This window comes from Colias croceus, chromosome 23, assembly GCF_905220415.1.
Source record: "Colias croceus chromosome 23, ilColCroc2.1".
Classification (NCBI taxonomy): domain Eukaryota; kingdom Metazoa; phylum Arthropoda; class Insecta; order Lepidoptera; family Pieridae; genus Colias; species Colias croceus.
In genome coordinates, this window is record NC_059559.1 from 1,930,904 (window position 1) to 1,951,294 (window position 20,391).

Sequence of the window (20,391 nt, forward strand, 5' to 3'; positions counted from 1 at the left end):
TTAGCAATAACCTCAATCTAAGACCTCAATAATGTGTAAATAAAGTGGTATACATAATAATTGGTTGAAAACACAGTTGAAAACTATTTACGGTTATTTTAAGTAATTTGGATTTTAATTATTTCATTAACATTTTTTTCAATGTTTATATCTTCATCTATACTTACAGTGCGACACAAAAGAGATGACAAAAAATGAGGGCGCCACCGTCACTCATATAGCAACACTGATACTGCGACGCAAGCAATCTTGATACTATAGAATAAAAATCAAAAAAATAAAAAGTAATAAATACCGCGATTTAAAGTTGTTTCATTCATCATCGTGTAAATTTAAGACAAAAATACATTAGTATTTTAAATGACCTACCTAGGTCAAATTTTACTTAAATGTATTTGGAATTAGTTTATAGAAATCGGTCAAGCCATTTAGACAGCAGAGGCGCACATAGAATCAAACATACGAACAAACAAACATACATACATACAGCTCAAACCTAAGGCTCAAACACATTACTCTCCTTCTGGGTCCGTCAGGTAAAAAAAAAACAAGGTGATTTGAAAACTACATATTTTTATTTATTTTTTGTAGATATTCTCCTTCATTTTTACTCCCTTGCTCCACTATCCTGCGTACTGTGCTTTCAGAAACCCCTATAACAAACGAATTAAGATGAATAAAATCAAATAGTACATTTAACATATTTATTTAGTAGCTTAAAACTATTTTTTTTTATGTCGGAGGCCAAGACTCACTTGGGATCCCTGCGTCCACTCTAGTAAGTAGCAAGTAAGGATTCATAGATAGCTGTATGAAAATAGTTATCACTATACTATTTAAGGCTGGTTTGATTGGATATAACTTCTTGACTCAAATTGTGCTGGTCGCACTATAAAAACTAGTTTTTGTTTACATACAAATAACCTCAAATTAAATTTCAAAAACGTAATAATCGCCATAGATACGTACATTAAACACTCGTCACTAATGGAATATTCTATTTTACGTAGTACTGAGCAAAAATAAATGGTATCTCACCGGTATAATCTGCTGTACGTCTGTAAACGTTTTCCAAATATTTTTCTCGTTTTTCAGCTTGAAATTATGAGAAACACCGAATGAAAACTTTATATATGGCATCACGGACACAGCTACGTTTAACCTTTTTCATGATTTCTCCTTTTTTGAGTAAATTTCTTGTTTAAAATAACAATTTTATCTCAACTTCACCAAATAAACAACAAATTTTTATTCAACTTGACAGCTGCATTGATAATTCAGGGTTGCCAGATAATGAAAAAAAAATTAGTTCCAAATTAATTCATTTCATCTCTTTTATGTCGCACTGTATATTAATTTTTTAACACAATTTGAAATAACTTTGATTATTTCAAAAAAACTACAATGAAACGAAAGGTTTAAATTTTTTTCCAACATTTAATAATTACTAACGATAAATCGATTGCACGCATCAATTCACGCGCATTACTTTTAAGAGTGCTCGATTGTGCGAAGGTGGTGCGAAGCGTTGCTGTATTTGGAACATTCAACGTTAAGCATTATGCCACATAATGCGCTCTAGTGTTGTAATTGGAAAACACGGATAGTAAGTATAATATTATAGTAACAAAATCAGTAACAAATAGCCTAATTATCACAGAATAGTAAAAACAAATAGAAGTGTGATGTGGGCTTGGCCCTCATGTCAGCAATAAGGTGAGCTATATAACCATACGCCCCGATCGCCGATCGTTGACCGCATAACTTGCTCTCAGCTCTGTGCTTCTGCTCTACGTCGGACGTCCTCGCAAAAGGTGAGTACCTATTGAAAATGAAAATGAAAAATTTCTTTATTAGTTTCCAAAAATGTTATACATATATGTATTATATTCTTTGGTTCTTTCATTCGACTTTATAAACCGAAAAACGCGGGATTTAGAGTCTACTTTTGTTATATAGTCATAGACACACATGGATAGTCCACCAAGTCAATCGATTATCGAAAGAATTCAGTTATAATTTGGTTATAATACATACTTGACACTGGCAAATAGTTATATTATCTTCTTGCCAAAACGAGAAAAAAAAATCAGTGAATTATGAACGCTACTTTATTTTTATTTATCTTCGTTTCGGCACTGTTTGGTGTGTCAGAGCGTTTGCACATTATCCGATCCGATACCGGATATCGGACGCCGATAGCCGATATCCGATATCGGAGGTAAGTAAAATGTATAATATAATATTATGTCTTTCACATTGTCCAGTCCGATATCGAATATCGGAGCCGACACCGATATGGCAGCGGCTATCGGACGATAATGTTCAGTGTTGCCAACTCAATTTTCGAAAAGGCAGTATACCAACAGCAAAAAAGCACTAGTTTGTGTATTTTCAGTCTTTTATGGCGCTAAATCTTAAAAAAAAATCTTTTCTTTTACCTATAACCCTTTCTATTAAAAGAAACCTTTTTTTATTAAGAAAACACACATTTAAGTATTTATAGACATTATAAATACGGCAGCTATTTTAATTACCGTATTAAAGTATACGGCAATTGACTGAACTGAAGTAAACAAAAATATATTGTGTTCTTATAAATTCAAATATCTATCTTCGAAAACATTCGTGTCTATCATCTTTATTTTAACTCATTCTGCCTTGCTCCTCCTCCTACTCGGATGTTGGTTGTGCTGTTTATTGTACCTATTTTGTCATTGAGTGCTTTTTTTATAACCGACTTCAAAAAAGGAGGAGATTTCACAATGATTTTATTTTAATTTTGAATTTACAACAAAGAATACAAAGTTTGAAAACTCTTAATTCTAAAATAATTGCTTATAACAATAAAATAATTAAAGTATCTTTACTTACAGGAAATTACAACAATCATATTACAAATATATTTGAACGGGTGACAATATTATTTTAGGATATTACAGTGTAATAAGAAAAATAAAAGAAAATTTGAACAAAGATTGTATAACTTAATAATTTAATTTATAATGTGTTAACATATACTATATAAATGAACGATATCAAAACTATTTAGTTAATAGCACATCTAAATAATATGCAGTAATTACAAATGATATCAAATCTTTTTTACATTTTTATTTTTTTGAAGTTGTTTTTTTTTTAACGTAGTTATTTTTAATGTATGTATTACGACTTTGTTTTTTTTTTAATTATACCTTTTTTTATCAATTTAGTTAAGTTTTCTCGAGGTTTTCTGTGAGGTTTTCTCTAAAAATTTCTGGCAACACTCATGATGATATCGGAACGATTTTATCGGACAATGTGAGCAAATTGTATCCGTTAACGGATATGTGATAATGTGAAAACCTAAAACGTCTTATTCACGGTCCATCTTGACGTACGTCCCGCCAAGGTCATACACGATGCACGACGCAAAACGACCGTGAATAGTGTTGACGTAAGTCAATAATTATTATTATTACGTTGCTGGATGTGCACGACCAATTTTTCGTCCAGCGAGCACCCCCACCACCGCGAACGTCGTGCAGATGGACAGTGAATAGGCTTGCTGTACAGCAGATCAGTGTTGCCAACAGAAATTAATGTAAATACTTGGAAACGTGGCCTATTGATATGATTTTTTTGTGATAACTTAGTAGTTAGTTTAGTTTTGTGATAACGTAGTGAGTACATGAGCAAGCAAGAAACAGTTATTTTATATTTTTATGTACACAGGAAATACCCAATTATCATTACTTTTGGATCAACCTAGTACACATGGACAGTTTATATTCAGAAGTTATTATTTTAAAAGAACTCCAAGGCGAATTGTTGAATAACAAAGATTTTATGCAAAAGTCCACTGCAGAAAAATGGCAATTTATTTAAAAAAAATGTCCTAACGAATTTGTTTGTTTAAAAAAAATGATTAGCTATATTATACTCTCTGTTCCCGCCACTTCAGCATTTACTGAAAGAGTCTTTTCGGTCATGAATGTGAAGTGGCGGGAAGAGAGAAACCGAGCTTCATTGAAAATTAATTAAAAATGAGCTCTTGAAATAAATTTAGATTTGGAATGTTTGGATTCATATAATTCATTTAAAAATAATGAAAAATTCTTAGGTACTGCAAAAAGTACAAAAAAACACATTTTTAAAAATATTTATTTACTCTTTATACATCCAGCACAGTGGATTTCTGGTGGTTTCAGAGGTCTCTTCTGGTGGGTAGCTTGATACTTCGGTGGCAACACTGGCAGCCTTGAGCTGACGTACAGCGGGGATGGACCGTGAATATGCGTCGTGCATCGTGTATGACCTTGGCGGGACGTACGTCAAGATGGACCGTGAATAAGACGCTTAAGAGCAATTAAATTAACCTAAACGCTCTCACTTGTCAGTTGTCACCATAGTATACACTGAGCAATAATAGGTCTTTGCAACGGTCTTTGTTTGTTTGTCAGTGAACAATAGTGAATTGAATTGAATGTGAATTGAATAGTTACAATAAAGTATTTGTATTCTCTTTGTTGGTACTTGGTGGCCGGTGGCGTTCCCCACAGTGTTCCCCTTTTGCTCCTATATTACTTGCTCTGTGGTGCCCTTTTGCCTACCTACTTTACTCATTGCGTGTGCGTGGTTTTTGGATTTTTGTAAGGTAAAAGTACTATATTTTATTGGATTTAACTGTTACAAACTGTGTTATTACTTATTGTGCATATATTGAAGCTCTGTAGATGATTGGTTGTAAAAAATACATTGTAATATCAGTGATTTTCAAGTTCAAAAGTGACTACCGGCAGGTAATCGCACAGTCGCATATTTCCGGGGAATTCATGGCGATTTATGTTCGTGAATACTATAAAATTACTAAAACACATAATTGTAACTAGGTAGTTTCCATTCACATTAATTGATCTTATTCAATTTTTGTTATAAATTTTGTAATAAAAACACGAGAGTTCTGTACCTTTTTGATGTATCAAAATGGCGGATTTGTATTTTGTTGATATAACGCGAGCATATAGAAAGTAGATCTGAAAATGGCGGCGGGTTCTTAAATAATTCTTATGGTACCGTGGGCAAAACAACTTCTCAAACATAAGCTACTGTTACACATGCTCTAAAATAGCATGCTTAAAACCGTGCTATTGAGTATGCTCAATACGAGCATGCTGCGATGCGATGAGCAGTTTACATTTTCTAGCAATAAGCATGCTAGTTTTAAGTATGCTCCTGTATAAGCATGCTCAAAGCAGACATTCAAATACACATGCCATTTTATAGCGTGCTTCCTTGCTCTCTGTCAGTTCAAATAAAGTCATGGACAATCAAACAGCTATCCGTATGGAGCTAAACAAGATCATTCTTTTGCTGGCGATGCAATGCATCCAGAAGCTTATATCTGCTAGTCAAAAAAAGAAAAGAAAGAGAAAGATTTGGGTCTGTGATTGGATATCTAGAAGAGAGGACTTTGGAGCAAGTGCTTAATTGCAATGAGCACGCGCACTTCACTTTTTGCGACCAACAATTTTTTTTGGTATGGTTCCTTAGAGCATTAAACCGGAGACGACACGCGCAATTCTTTTATAGTCAAAGAGTCTGTCATTTTCTGCGGGGGGACGAGTCAACAGATACAAATTAAGTTTAGTTCTTTTATTTGGAAAGGTAAAGGGATTGTTGCCCATAAAACACAATATTATGTCAAGGGGGAAATCATAATTATTAATTCTTTCTTAATATTATTAACCAATAAAAGTAAAAATAATGTCTAAAAATAATTATACAATAAATATCAATCAAACATAAAAAATATCAATCAAACATTTTTGCGTTAGCAAACAAATAATCAAACTCAACAATATCAATGAAAACAACAAAATTACATTATGTGTGTATGTTCATGTATTTGTATATATTAATATTATAAAAGTTTGTCTATTCGCCAGAATAAAGTACCTAAATAAAATTTATTACATTTGATATTTAACTTCTTCCAAAAAAAGGGAGTTTGTTGATTTGATTGGATGTATGTGATATTGTGAGAATTGAAGTTTTTGTGTATGTTTGTCTGTATGAGTTTCTAAATATGGGTGTATAATTTCATAATCGTATGTATATTTGTATGTATGTAATCATCAATACATATTTTTTTCCGCAATCTGTAAAAAAAATTATGTATTGATGATTTTAAATTGGTTTAATTGTTATTACTTTATCCTTGCAGAATGTCGTCTTCGCACGAGGCCGTCTTTAACCCAGTAGATTTCTTAAAGCTACTTTATGCAGACGAAGAGGAGGAGTATCAACGTGACGTGGAGGTAAAACACAATTTGATTTGCAACTTGTATAACTTTATATAAGATAAAAATGTTTAATTGTTCCATATTATGGAGTTAATGGACACCAGTCATTTTGGGAAAAGGTTTTATAGATCTGATATCTGCATATTGTTTATATGGTGTGATGTTCTAAGATTGGCTAATATTATTTCTTCTTCCTTTATTTTTTTTTTTTAAGTACGATTGGGTTAGATAATATTTTGTATGTTTTAGGATTACGATGAAGAGGGGAGCCGGCCGCAGACACCAGACGCTCTTCCCTATTCGCCACTTAAATCGCCAAAACGCGAGAGTATAGAAGGGAGGAGCGACTTAAGAGCGAGGTCGAGGTCCCCAATTTGGCTTCAGCCATCTGAATCGTAAGATTTATTTAAATTTATCTATACAGAATAAAATATTTCTCTGTCATAAAAGTTCGGCATTTTTTTTTTGTTTATGTTTTACAATGTCTTATGTCTTCTGTGTAAATACAAATTAGCATATCTTTAGTTACTTTTTTTTATTTCGGTTTACTGAATGAAATTATTTGTCTAATAATAGCAATTGTTTTTGCAGAGCGCCAAGAGTGGTTGTAGGAATTAATGACGAAGATCGCACGCCATTGGAAGCCGAAGACCCAAACACATTTTTGACCGCTGACGCCCACACTATTTTTATGTCCAAAAATTTGAGTGAAAGAAGGAGTGGACGAAGGGGTGGCCGAAGGGTTGGAGGGCGAGGCAATCGGGGTGGACGAGTAAGGAGTGTACGTGGGCGTGGGCAAGGCCGTAGGGGTCCTCAGTGGGAGGTAGGACACCCATTGAATGAAATTTGGGTGACAGATGATGATGTGCCAGATGAATTGAGAAATATGGTAATGGATATTTATAATAACAGAATGCAAGGTCGCGATAGGAACAGGCCTGAAAGAGGAACGGAAAGCGAGAATGAAGATGATGATGAGTTTTTCGATGCTGATGAATGTAGGGACTTTGAATGGACTTCTATGGAGTCATTTCAGGGGAAGGAGGAAACGTTTTTACCAGTAGTTACTGGTTCGACTCAGGTATTTAATTCGGCCTATGATGCTTTTCGTTCCTATTGGGACGATGGCATCTTAGATCTGATTGTGTCTGGGGCGAACCAGTATGCTTCTGAAATAACGTCTTCCTCTTTCCAGTCTGAATGGTACGCTACCAACATCCACGAAATTTTGTGCCTTTTTTCTTTCTGGATGATGCTGGGCATCATAAAAATGCCAACCATCACCAGTTGTTTTTCCACCCATCCACTCTTAATGACCGAAGTCTTCAAACGGATCTTCACTCGCAAGAGGTATGAAAATTTGACAAGAGCCCTCAATTTTATAGAAGTCGACCCCGGTTATGATGCTTATACCTCTGATCGTCTATACAGATTAAGACCAATAATATTGCACCTAAATGAGAAATTTCAGTCGAATTATGTATTAGACAAAGATATTTGTATAGACGAGAGCTTAACGCTTTCGAAGGGGAGATCGGATATTTGGTCAAAATCTGCGAAGTTTGGAATCAAAACTTTCGAATTGTGTGAGAGTGTCACTGGCTACCTTTGGTCGTTTATTGTTTACACGGGTAAAGAATCCTCAGCGGATTTAGAACAGGCACATGGTGTACTTAAAAGAACAGCTGTCGTAAAAAAGCTAATGGCACCTTTGCTTCGCAAAGGATATCGATTATTTATGGATTTTTGGTATAATTCACCTCTTTTAGCTAGATTTCTTAAACGTAACGGCACCGACCTCATCGGAACTATAACACCATCCCACCGAGATGTTCCCGTTCTAATAAATAAGGCTCCGCTAAAAAGGGGAGAGATTATTGCCAGACATTCCGGCGATGTCTCGGTGTTATCATGGCAAGACAAAAAACGTATAACCATGATTTCTACTTGTCATGGTTCATATACTGCCTTGCCTAGAGTTCAATCTAAACATATGTCTCGTGCAGTACCATACAAACCACAAGTGGTACTGGACTATAATAAATTCATGGGGGGAGTGGATCTCAAAGATCAAATGCTAGAGCCTTATTTATTGGAACGGAAACGTTGTCAAAAATGGTCCATGAAACTTTTCAAATGGCTGCTCAGTGTTTCCATCCTTAATTCACGTATTCTTCTTCAGTCATCCACTAATAAATTACATGATCATTTAGCTTTCCGCCTTCAACTAGTAGACTCTATCCTCGCAAATCACCTTTCTCATTGTCCTCAAGGTCGCAGTTATGCTGTATCCAGCAGTAGATCACAGCACCAAGAACTTGGGAGACTGATACCTGTTGCACATTGGCCCACTTTGCTGCCACAAACCCGTGGTAATTCAGCAGAAAACCGCTCTTTTCGAAAACGGTGTGTTGTTTGCCTTCGGGAAGGGAGGAAGTCAATAAAAACCACCTTTTCTTGTGAAACTTGCGGTGTCCCACTGTGCATACAAAATTGCTTTAAAACATATCACACATCCTAATCATGCTTTTCTTTTTCTACTTCTTTCCATCCAATTATTCATAAATAATCAAATATTGCATCGTGTTTCAGTTCGCAATAATCTTTGAAACTACTGAATGGATTTTCAGGTTTACCCGTGTGAATAATCTTTGAAACTACTGAATGGATTTTCAGGTTTACCCGTGTGAATAATCTTTGAAACTACTGAATGGATTTTCAGGTTTACCCGTGTGAATAATCTTTGAAACTACTGAATGGGTTTTCAGGTTTACCCGTGTGAATAATCTTTGAAACTACTGAATGGATTTTCAGGTTTACCCGTGTGAATAATCTTTGAAACTACTGAATGGGTTTTCAGGTTTACCCGTGTGAATAATCTTTGAAACTACTGAATGGGTTTTCAGGTTTACCCGTGTGAATAATCTTTGAAACTACTGAATGGGTTTTTAGGTTTACCCGTTTGAATAATCTTTGAAACTACTGAATGGATTTTCAGGTTTACCCGTGTGAAGCCGGGGGGGGGGGGGATATAATATATATTTTGCAATAGGCACAAAATTTCATTTTGGTTTTACGGTAGCTATTTGAAAGGTATTTATGAGAGAAGTGAGAGATATTTGAAGTGCTGAGTGTTTGGTGTGTGGGCGTCGGTTTAGTGGCTTAGTAGTAGAAGTACCAATTATTTCATAGATTTGTGTCATATTCAATAATTCCGCTGAATAAGAATTTTATGGAAATGCCACCGATTAGGAAATACACATATTCCAGCAATGTATTTATTTCAAATTGAGAACCTATTGCTGTTTTTGAAGAGAGTTAAAATACACATTATGTACATATTTGTTTTTGTAATAGAATCCATAAAAATAGGAAACTTGTTTGAGGTTTTCAGGACTACCTTCTTTCTTCTCCGTGATTGAGTTGAACGCAATGGTGATGATGATGATGATGATGATGAACATTATAACCACTGTTTATATTTTTCGTGCAAATAAAGCAATTGTAACTTATGTTGTATTTTTTTATAACCCTATACTTGTATTCCTTACACAAAACGTGATATCGATAAACTACAAAATAAACAGGTACATCCCTAGTGATGTTGTAGTTTCGTCGGGACGTGTTTCAAGTGCCGTTTTTATAAACACCTCAGTGTAATTCGTCAAATTATTTATTATTTTATAAATTACTAGGTTCCCGCCCGCGGCTTCGTCCGCGCAGTCAAAGAAAAACGCGCATAGTTCCCGTTCCCGTGGGATTTCCGGAATTGCGTCATTTTCCCGGGATAAAAAGTTGCCTATGTCCTTTCTCGGGTATCCAAATATCTCCATACCAAATTTCATGAAAATTGGTTCAGTAGTTTAGGCGTGATTGAGTAACAGACAGACAGACAGACAGAGTTACTTTCGCATTTATAATATTAGTATGGATTTACAAATTATTAACTGATTTTATCAGATAAAATCAGTCAATAAGGATATTAACCGATGCCCTTAGTCAATAACCTTAATAACCGTCAATAAGGATATTGACTGGTTCAGGGTTTTGACTGTAACATTTTTACTGTTCTGTGCAAATTATAGACGCAGCGATAAAATTGCAAGTTTGGACTTTTATAGAAAACGACACATGTATGATGTAAGTACTATACTTATCATAAATTAATTATTTTTATTATCTCCAGGCTTCATCTCAAAGCTACTTTTTTGTAAAAATAGGTAAGCAAAGTTGCCATATACGACCATTTTTTTTATATTATGTACTACATTCTCTTTTCAAAATAAAAGTGCAAAATCAAACACTTCTCAAGTCAAAATGTACGCTTTAAAAATCAAATTCTTTTATTTTGGTCTAATGCTCTGATAATAAAAGTCGCGGGTAGATAAAAATATTCGTGACTTTTTCAATACGTGCGGACGAAATGTGTTTATAGAATTAATGTTGGCGGAGTCCGAGGCTGTAAAATAATATTTGGCCGGAATCTATATTACTAAATAGTAAAGTCATGAAGATATTCATTATTTTATTTCATGAAAAGGTTCTTATCTAAGTGAATGTCATTCTTTTGGTTCAAGCCTTAAAATTAAAAGGAAATAATCATTAGTACTTCTTAATACTACAACTTATCTTGATTACTATAGTAGAGCCATTTTAATAGGCAACATTTGACAGTTCAACAAAATTCAACAACGTAACCTAGTAACGACGACATAGAATAACATGATATTTCGTTTTGTTAGAACTGCACATTTGCTTAACTTTTTTCAATTACGATTACATATTTATAATAATAATGACCGATACAAGTAATTTTAAGATTTCATTTTACTGATAAACCATCCTAAACATAATAAACAATTTCTGAATTGAAGAACTGACGTCGCTACAATGTTGTGTCAATAAACCTTTTTTCTTTTTAAATACTAGAGACGTTACTCTAAAAATCGAAATCTGACATCTAGAATCGAATGCATTGATTACTTGTGAATAAAAATCATCATAAATTAATAAATTCGATTGACAAATGTTTCAAATCCGTATCGATTAATACACTTAAATCGATGTTTTTAAGCAGGTTACCTCTCTTCGAAGATAAAATTGATAGACGTCAAATGTTGCCTATAAATTGGCTCGACTATAATACGTTTGCGCAAAAAAAAATGAGGATCGCATTCCCAATCCAAAAAAATGAGCTAACCTTTGACCTAACATTCATATTTTTAACAGATTAAAACTATTTACCGAATGAATCTCTTCCTTCTCGAGTAGACTGAGACTCAACGTGATAATACTAATATTAGTTAGAAGGTTGAAGAGTTATTTTGTTCATTCATGCTTATCTCAGAAACTGCTGTCTTTGAAAAATTCTGTCAATAATTATCGAGGAAGACTATAGGAGCAGAGCAATGATTGTAAAAACGGGAGGCACAACTTCCGTAATAAGATCGTTGTTAATATATTTAAATCAACCGTTTAATAATAATTTATAGGTTCTTAATTTCGAGTCTCCGTATGTATTTTTTTTAATATTGTTTCATTTATCGTATCTCTTATAATATTGTATTATTTGAGGGTTCATAGTCACTATTTAATTTAGGATGTAGGTAGTATCAAACCTAATAGTTATAAGCAGTATAATTTCCATTTATCGTTTATATTGATAAATGAAGTACCTCGCTTAATTTCCTGCTTCTGAAAAGGAAGTCGACTAACTAAAGGTAAGGTAAGAACGATTTGTACCTAACATTCTTATAGTTATATACAATTATAAAATAAAACCTCCTTTCAAGTTATTTTAATTTATTTAAAATTTAAATTAAATAATCTAGGTTTGAATGGAGGAAAGCCCGGGAAGGTAGGAAAAGTTATCGGGAAGGTAGGAAAAGGGATCGAGAAGGTAGGAAAAGGTACCGGTAAGGTAGGTAAGAAGGTAGGTACGAAGGTAGGTACCTAGTTGAAAATCGGAATCCCATGTATTAATTTGTCTGTGATTTTGTCCAAATAAATCGTTTTTTCCCGTCGTGACAGATTTCGGCCATGGTTTTAACGGATTAAGAGGGAACAGATCATTGCATTTCTCATCGTAGTACACCATAACTCTTCTTAAAATCATCGAGTAGAAATACCTGGGACATAAACGTTCTCTGACTGCTTTATAGACCGGGACCGGTGTACTGGGTGTAAACTTACGACCATCAGGTGTTATTCTCGGTATTTTTGGAAAAATATTAACAGTGCGGGGGGGAACGGTTATAAATTTACCATCGTTTTCATAATCTAAGTCGATTTGGTTTTTTTCATTGGTTTGTCTTTGGTATCTTAAAACAGGCGTCGGCGTTGCAGTCGCTTTACCTTCTTCAAAGTGGACGTTGTTCTCAAGTTTTCTTCGTAATCCATTCTCATAGTCTGACATCATAGTCTCATTTTTATTGACATTTTTGAATACTTTACTCATGTGCGCACTTTGAATGTTTTCATCGGGTTCACTGATTTTATTGTCTATGATATTCAAGCTATTTACAGAATTAGAATAAATGAAAATATTAACAATTAAGGCAACCGATACGTACATTTTGTGGTTCGATTTTAATATTGTAAATTCCTCCGAAAATTTATTTATATGCTTTTTGTTATCCTGTTTAAAACAGGAAAACGAAAACCTAATATTATGTATTATTATTGTTATTTGTAATTAAATGTAATCTCATATTTATTATACGAAAAGAGATGCGTCCCGCGCGTAAATGACTTTTTCCTTTTAATCATAAGTTGCTAATCCTTATGAAATATGAGAATAAAATGTGCATAAGTTATCTCTTATTGCATCGGCTACCTGTCAGAGAAAGTCTTGTCAAAATCGGTCCTGCCGTTTTAGAGGCAAACATACATACAGACAGCAAAAACAAATTATATTACTATTTTGCTAACTATATGTAGGTACCCTGTACACATATGCATTTAGTAAAAAGCGGTTATTTTAATAATATTAAATACAGACCATGACCATTTTATTATTGGTAAAGATATACGTATACGAGCGTCGAGCTTTACGCCAGCGGCTTCACCCGCGTAGTCAAAGAAAAACCCGCATACTTCCCGTTCCCGTGGGATTTTCGGGATAAAAACCTATCCTATGTCCTTCCTCAGATCTCAATCTGTCTCTGTGCCAAATTTGAAGTTAATCCATGCAGTGCTTTTTGATAGATTATACATATTCCATCCGCGGCTTCACTCGCGTGGTCTACAAGATTTTGTGCTTCGTATATTTTTATGTGACATACATTAAAGGACAAGCAGAAAAAACATCAATTTTGCATAGCAATTATAGATTAAGAGCCCACGACGGCCAGACCTTCCTTATTTTAGAAAAGTTGAAAGTTTCTCTGTATTTATGTCTCATAAACAGATTTAAATCTTATGAACGACCAGCGACTATCAAGTTTGGGTTGTGGTTACTTTGGCAGGGGACAGGTAGTAAAGGTGTATAAAATAGTACCTAACTTTCATTATAGTTTAAAAGCTAAATTTTATATATGTTACTTGGGGACCTATAAAAAGATGGTAGGTACCTCAAGAGCCGGACAGTTTTCACTTTTCATGGTTCTTACAGGCACATTTAAAAAATTAACCTAGGTATCATCAAATTAACGTTACTACCTAAAAGTGTATCAAATATGAAATAACCCACTAAAAACATTAGTTTACTATAATTAATTATTAAAAAAATAATAAGTATAATACGTAAGAGACATTATCATTCTTAATTAATTAAATATTAATAAAACGGCTTATTATTTCCTTCTGAACAATGACGTACATCATACATCATATCTGTAACTAGCTGCGCTCCGCGGTTTCACCCGCGTAGCTCCGCTCCTGTTGGTCTTAGCGTGATGAAATAGACTATGCCTTCCTCTTTGAATGGGCTATCTAAGACCGAAAGAATTTTTCAAATCGGACTAGTAGTTCCTGAGATTAGCGCGTTCAAACAAACAAACAAACAAAGTCTTTAGCTTTGTAATATTATTTCTCTTAAATTAATTTTAATAAACAATGCTATTTTTGTTAATCATTAAATACCAACATTAAAATATATATATTATCCTCTATTGCACACAATTGTTGTTCCTTGTTAAATGTTTTAAGTAGGTACTAATTGTTTTGCGCTCACGACTTGGCTTTCGGTTTTTTTTAACTACTAGCTGTCCGCCCCGGGTTCGCCCGAGGTACATATTTACGTTTTCTCTACTTGAACCATCCACGTACTTCAAGGAATATAATAAAAAAAAGAATTATCGAAATCGTTCGAAAACGGGTTTCATTTTTATTTATATGTATACAGGGTGTTCCACTGTTGGTATACTAAGCTCAAAAGAGGTTATAGTTTTGCAAACGCTGAGTAGGTACGTAAAAAATACTTATAAAATTCCAGACGCATTTCTTTTTTAAAATAAATGTAATAACTAATTAAGCGCTAACACCACATGCGAAATAAAACGGTTACATATTATGCTAATACAAGATATACAAGGATTAATTGAAAAAAAAAAATAACAAAAGAAAACAGTGACAGTATCTTACATCTAAATATTTTTTTACGTTGAGATCTATGAGAAAACAAAAAATGTAATTAACTTATAAATGTAAATTGACTTTAAATTTATATAATGTTCTGAGATTTTGTTCACGAATATACTATAAGCCTATCATAGTATCAAAATTTTATACATTTTAAGAAGTGGTGAATTAGAACCAAGAACAGTTTGTCGTATTGGAGGGTAAAAAGGTGTAATACAGTTACGGGGATGTCATAGTACGCGAAATCTGATTTGGCTCAATAAACTGGGGCAGTCAATTTTATTTCATAAGTAGGAGTTTGTATAGAAACGATGCATCAATAATTATGCTGTATCTTATATGCAAAGCACGTATTTTAATTTATATGTGGGTAGTTGTCTCAGCTTCCCTTCAGAAAAAGCTAAGTGCCTTGAATGTTTTTTGTACCCTTTTGAGTGCATGTGAGTAGCATAGTGGGGTGAGACAGGAGTCTCCAAAGTTCCAAACGGAACTACAGTATTCCAAGGCTCTTCGTACCACAGAGCAAGTAATCTTCGTACCAAGCAGTTGTATAATAATTTTAGTTCGGACCAAACTAAAATTTTCCGTATTTCGTAATATGAACCCTAGCATTTTGGGAGGCTTTTTTTGTTACATTCTCAATATGAGGTAGAAAAGTTACTGATTTATCTAATACTAGCTTTCCTCCCGCGGCTTCGCCCGCTTTGTCTAAAACCTAATATAATAAAAGTAATATACTAAAACGTTCCTCTTGAATCACTCTATCTAATAAAAAAAACCGCATCAAAATCGGTTGCGTAGTTTTCAAGATTTAAGCATACAAAGGGACATAGGGACAGAGAAAGCGACTTTGTTTTTTAATATTATGATAGGATTTACTTTCCCACAAAAAAACATGCCAGTCAAAGCCTTTCACGATTTTTAAACGTAATTACTAAGCGTAATTTATTCATTATATGTATTACTAGCTTACCGCCCGCGGCTTCGCCCGCTTTGTCTAAAACCTAATAAATTATATACTAAAACCTGTTGATTAACAATGATTTATATAATATTGTATGTAGCAACACTGCGTTGGTTGTGACACTGTGTCAACTGTCAGTTATGAAGGAAGTTTTATATAGTCTGTAATCTGCAAGATGTAATGGTGGCAGTACACATGGGGCCAACGTGTTGGGCCAATGGGTTGGGCCAACGTGTAGAGAGCTACTTGGCGGTATGTTGGCTTCATTAACCTAGTTGGCGCCAATATTGGCAGGCCAACCGAATGTTGTCGGTTTTTTGTGCACACTTCAAAGGATCTTGGCGCGCTCCGCAAACAGCGTTCACACGTTGGTGTCTTGTTCAGTTTATTGTTACTCGTCAGTGGAGACAGTATCGTTGCGCGTCAATGAAATTTACGTTTCCATGTTCCGATAGCGATGGCGGCGCCGATGTGGACAAGCAATGAGGTTTTACAATTCGTAGAATTGTATCGACATGAAGGAATAATTTGGAATCCACTGCATGAACTACACAAAAATAAAAACCATATGACTCAATAAATTAGATGTTTTATTTTCTATTTAAGTATTATATTATTCTAGATGTTTTTCATAACTCACTTTCATACATTTGCGATAAAAAAATGAATATATTAAAAATGAGTAAAATAGTATGAAACAGTTACTTGTTCTTAAAAATTAAATAACAATAAACAATGAGCATGTGTAATGTAGGTATTAGGTATAGGTGTGTACTTATACCTATATATAAATATAATGTGACTCCTATCAGATATCACTAAGGAATTTAGGTCACACGTGTCTTTAAAAACTATAAAGAATATTATATTTAATTATTTTAATTGTTACTGGAATATCATATTATTTCTCCTTAATTAGTAACTAGAGATAGTAATCCGACGCCTGTAATCGGATAGATATTTAGTTTAAGTACCTATTTACATTTTATTATAAAAAGGGGTAATTTCTCTAATAAAAGTCAGTGTATAACCAACCATCATTCGTTTTATTTCTCTCCACGCACACCACACATCACATGGCGACCCTGCCAGTGCGAGCGCGTCGGATAACAGTGTTCTAGAATTACGTTCCTTATTTGGCGCTGAAATCGGAGTCGGTTTCATCTTCATACGGAGAGCCGAAGGCTTCATAATAAATTATTATGGAGAATTACACCAGTCGCACCGATAACCGGACGTACTTGCAAAGATTGAAGAAGTTTATAGCGGTAGCGTGTTATTTTTATACAAAATAAGTCAGGAAAGAGATTCTACATACGCAGATTGGTAAAGACAAAATGGGCAAGCAGCAATCTAAAGAAGTCGAAAAAGAAGAAGTATTTATAACACAGAGCGGACAGAACAACTACGCACCAAACAACATCGCACCCTGGGAAAAATCAGAAACTATGTTCAATTTGACCGTGGTAATAGCAGTCATTTGTGGAATAATATTGGCGTATTCTGTTTACAAGAAGATGCACAAGCGACTTACAAAGAAGATACAGCGGCAAGCTACGGAAATAGTTTTGAAGTCACGTCGCGCCTCGGTTTAAAGGGATATAAAAAGTAAAACACAACTTGAAAACCCAGTTCAAAAGTGGCAATTAGTGTGTGCAGTGACTCGCAGTATACTTGTAAGTGGCAATTTTTCCTTTCTCTCTAATCTATTTTTATTTAATCACGTTTATCCTTTATGTAGAAATATAATTAAGATATTAGTTAAACTTATGCTTAAAAAAAATAATATATATAAATATATAATAATAAACATAAATGTCTAATATAATATTACAAAAATATTTAAATGATTTGCTAGAAATTAAGCAATATTTAGTTAAGTTTGGAATTAAACGTCTTAAAAGTGAAACAGCATTCGAAAAATACGAAGTAGCTAAACAAATATACAAGGAGTATAAAAACTATATACAAGTGGTAGAAATTAAAGTAGAAGAATTAAGTGTAACATTAGAAATAGATAGTCTTTTTGATAAAATCAAAAATCTTATGACAATCATGTCGACAAAACCAGAATTTGAATTAAAAACGGCAGTTTCTCTGTTGCCCGTAATGGACGACACAGAAAATGTCACTCTGCAGTTAATAGATGCTATTGAATTATATGTGACAATGATTTCAAAAGAAAGTATTACAAATCTTATTCAATTTGTTTGCAAGACACGGTTGTCACGAAACGCGAAATTAAGATTAAAAGATACCTATAGTAGCGTAGAAGAAATGGTTAGTGACATGAAAAAGCACCTCCTAACTACTAAGTCAGAAATCGCTTTGCAGAAAAAACTATTAAATTGTTATCAAGGAAATCGGTCGATAGATAAATTTGGAACAGAGCTCGAGCAACTGTTTGTTAACCTTACCATCTCACAATCAAAAGGAAATTCAGACACGTTCAGTATTCTGAAATCCATAAATGAAAAACAGGCAATACATAAATTCGCCGATGGTCTACGGAATGACAGATTGAAAACTGTTATAGCTGCACGAAATTACAATTCGTTAAAGGACGCTATTCAAGGCGCAAAGGATGAGGAAGTAACGATGACTTCTCCATCATCTGACCAAGTATTCTTTGCAAAAGGAAGACCCTATCATCGGGGACTCCAAGGATCTAGACACTGTGGAAAATCATATTCCTATACTAATTCAAGGTCACCAAAAACACAATTTAAGAATACATTCACCAACTATTCATGTGGTAGGAATCAAGGGAATTTTCAAAGAGGTCGAGGTAAAACAAACGGAAGGAATAAATCAAATACCCGTAGTACTCAACCATATACTCATAAAAACAGAAACCAGTATCAGCAGGTAAATTTGGCCCAAAGTTCGCAAAACGAAGAGGACGAAGATGAGCAAAGCTCGATACCGAAGTGGTTTTTTCGACAATAATGAATTCGTATTAAGTTATAACAACATGAATTCAGTAAAATTTTATATAAATCATAAAAAACTAAATTTTCTATTAGACACTGGAGCATCCTTATCTATAATTAAAGATATTGCTATACAACATACTAAACACAAAGTTACCCAAAAAACAACACAAATTAAGGGCATTGGTGGAAAAATAACCTCAGACAGATATACAAAATTAACATTGAAATGTAAAAATGAAAAATTTGAACATAAATTTCATATATTTAAAACATTACCATTAAACATTGACGGTATACTCGGGCAAGACTTTTTGTCGAGATACAAATCATTACTAAATTTTGAAAACCAAACATTAACGCTTCAAACAGATTCAAAGTATACAACAATACCAATAGACATGTTTTCAACAGAAGATATAAACACAACAAGCATAAAACTGCCACCCAGATGTGAAAAAATAATTAATATAAAAACGAACCATACTAGCAACTGTGTAATAACTTCAAAAGAGGTGTGTGATGGAGTATTCATAGCTAATACTTTGAATAAAGCCAGAAATGGAAAAATATCGATACATATTATGAATACTAGGGAAACAGAAGTAGTTTTACATTGTTTCACACCCGAAATAATACCTTTAGACGAGTTTGAATGCTTTACATTTGAAGAAGTAACAAACAATGGAGAAAGAGTTAAAAGGTTATTCGATTTACTGAAACTAGAAAACATGAACACAGAAGAACAGAAAAGTATTGCAAGTATATGTGCTAAGTTTGCAGATATATTCCACTTGTCGGGTGATCGACTGAACACTTGCAATTTATACGAACAGAAAATACACCTAAAAGAAAATACCAATCCAGTTTACTCTAAACCTTACAGACTACCTCATTCACAGAAAGCGGAAATTAGTAAACAAATACAGGAAATGATAGACAACGATATTATCGAGGAATCAACTTCAGAATGGTCCAGCCCATTACTGATAGTGCCTAAGAAAATAGGAGCAAATGGTGAAAAGAAATGGAGAGTTGTACTAGATTACAGAAAACTAAATGATTGTATCAAAGACGATAAGTTCCCATTGCCAAATATTACCGAAATATTGGACTCTTTATCAGGAGCTATGTATTTTAGTCACTTAGATCTCAATCAGGGCTATTATCAAATGAAATTAGATGCAGAAAGCCGAAAATATACAGCATTTGTAGCTGATAAACATTATCAAATGAAACGTTTACCAATGGGTCTAAAAACAAGCCCTAGCGCATTCAGTAGAGCGATGACAATTGCATTATCAGGATTAAATTATGAAAAATGCATAGTCTACCTGGATGATATTATTGTGATGGGAAGAAATTTAAATCAGCATAATAAAAATCTCATTGATGTATTCTCACGTTTAAGAAAAGTAAATATGAAATTAAACCCATTAAAATGTAATTTTTTGAAAAAAGATCTTTTGTACCTAGGTCACATCGTTACACCAGAAGGTATAAGACCAGATCCAGAAAAGATTAAAGTCATGCAAAATTATCCAACTCCTAAAAACGCAGATGAAGTCAAAAGGTTTGTTGCGTTTGCCAATTATTATAGAAAGTTCATACCAAATTTTGCAAACATTAC

The 20,391-nt window shown here is 33.8% G+C and overlaps 1 protein-coding gene and 1 long non-coding RNA gene across 3 annotated transcripts; one reads left to right on the forward strand and one right to left on the reverse strand.

Annotated features, from left to right (window-relative positions):
• Nucleotides 1-556: 556 nt before the first annotated feature.
• Nucleotides 557-1,339, reverse strand: LOC123702324. The gene is made up of 2 exons (XR_006752854.1): nt 1,039-1,339; nt 557-653 (listed from the first exon to the last, which is right to left on the reverse strand). It is a non-coding gene; the product is annotated as an uncharacterized LOC123702324 (long non-coding RNA).
• A 3,090-nt stretch (nt 1,340-4,429) lies between these two features.
• Nucleotides 4,430-9,796, forward strand: LOC123702393 (piggyBac transposable element-derived protein 4-like). Of its 2 annotated transcripts, XR_006752866.1 has the most exons (5): nt 4,430-4,636; nt 6,206-6,299; nt 6,534-6,679; nt 6,876-8,914; nt 8,961-9,796. XR_006752866.1 is itself a non-coding variant. In XM_045650137.1 (4 exons), exons 2-4 carry the CDS (start codon nt 6,207-6,209, stop codon nt 8,803-8,805), a joined length of 2,169 nt encoding a protein of 722 aa, XP_045506093.1. In that variant the 5' UTR covers nt 4,430-4,636; nt 6,206; the 3' UTR covers nt 8,806-9,796. The 2 variants fall into 2 exon arrangements, 1 of the variants encoding a protein (XP_045506093.1); XM_045650137.1 differs by having other exon boundaries at nt 6,876-9,796.
• The last annotated feature ends 10,595 nt before the right edge of the window (nt 9,797-20,391 follow it).

Excerpts from the sequence above, each read along its gene's own strand:
- LOC123702393 (XM_045650137.1), top strand. The coding sequence starts at position 6,207 with ATGTCGTCTTCGCACGAGGCCGTCTTTAACCCAGTAGATTTCTTAAAG. Across the intron at positions 6,300-6,533 it reads AGTATCAACGTGACGTGGAG|GATTACGATGAAGAGGGGAG; the intron begins GTAAAACACAAT and ends TGTATGTTTTAG. Across the intron at positions 6,680-6,875 it reads TGGCTTCAGCCATCTGAATC|AGCGCCAAGAGTGGTTGTAG; the intron begins GTAAGATTTATT and ends TTGTTTTTGCAG.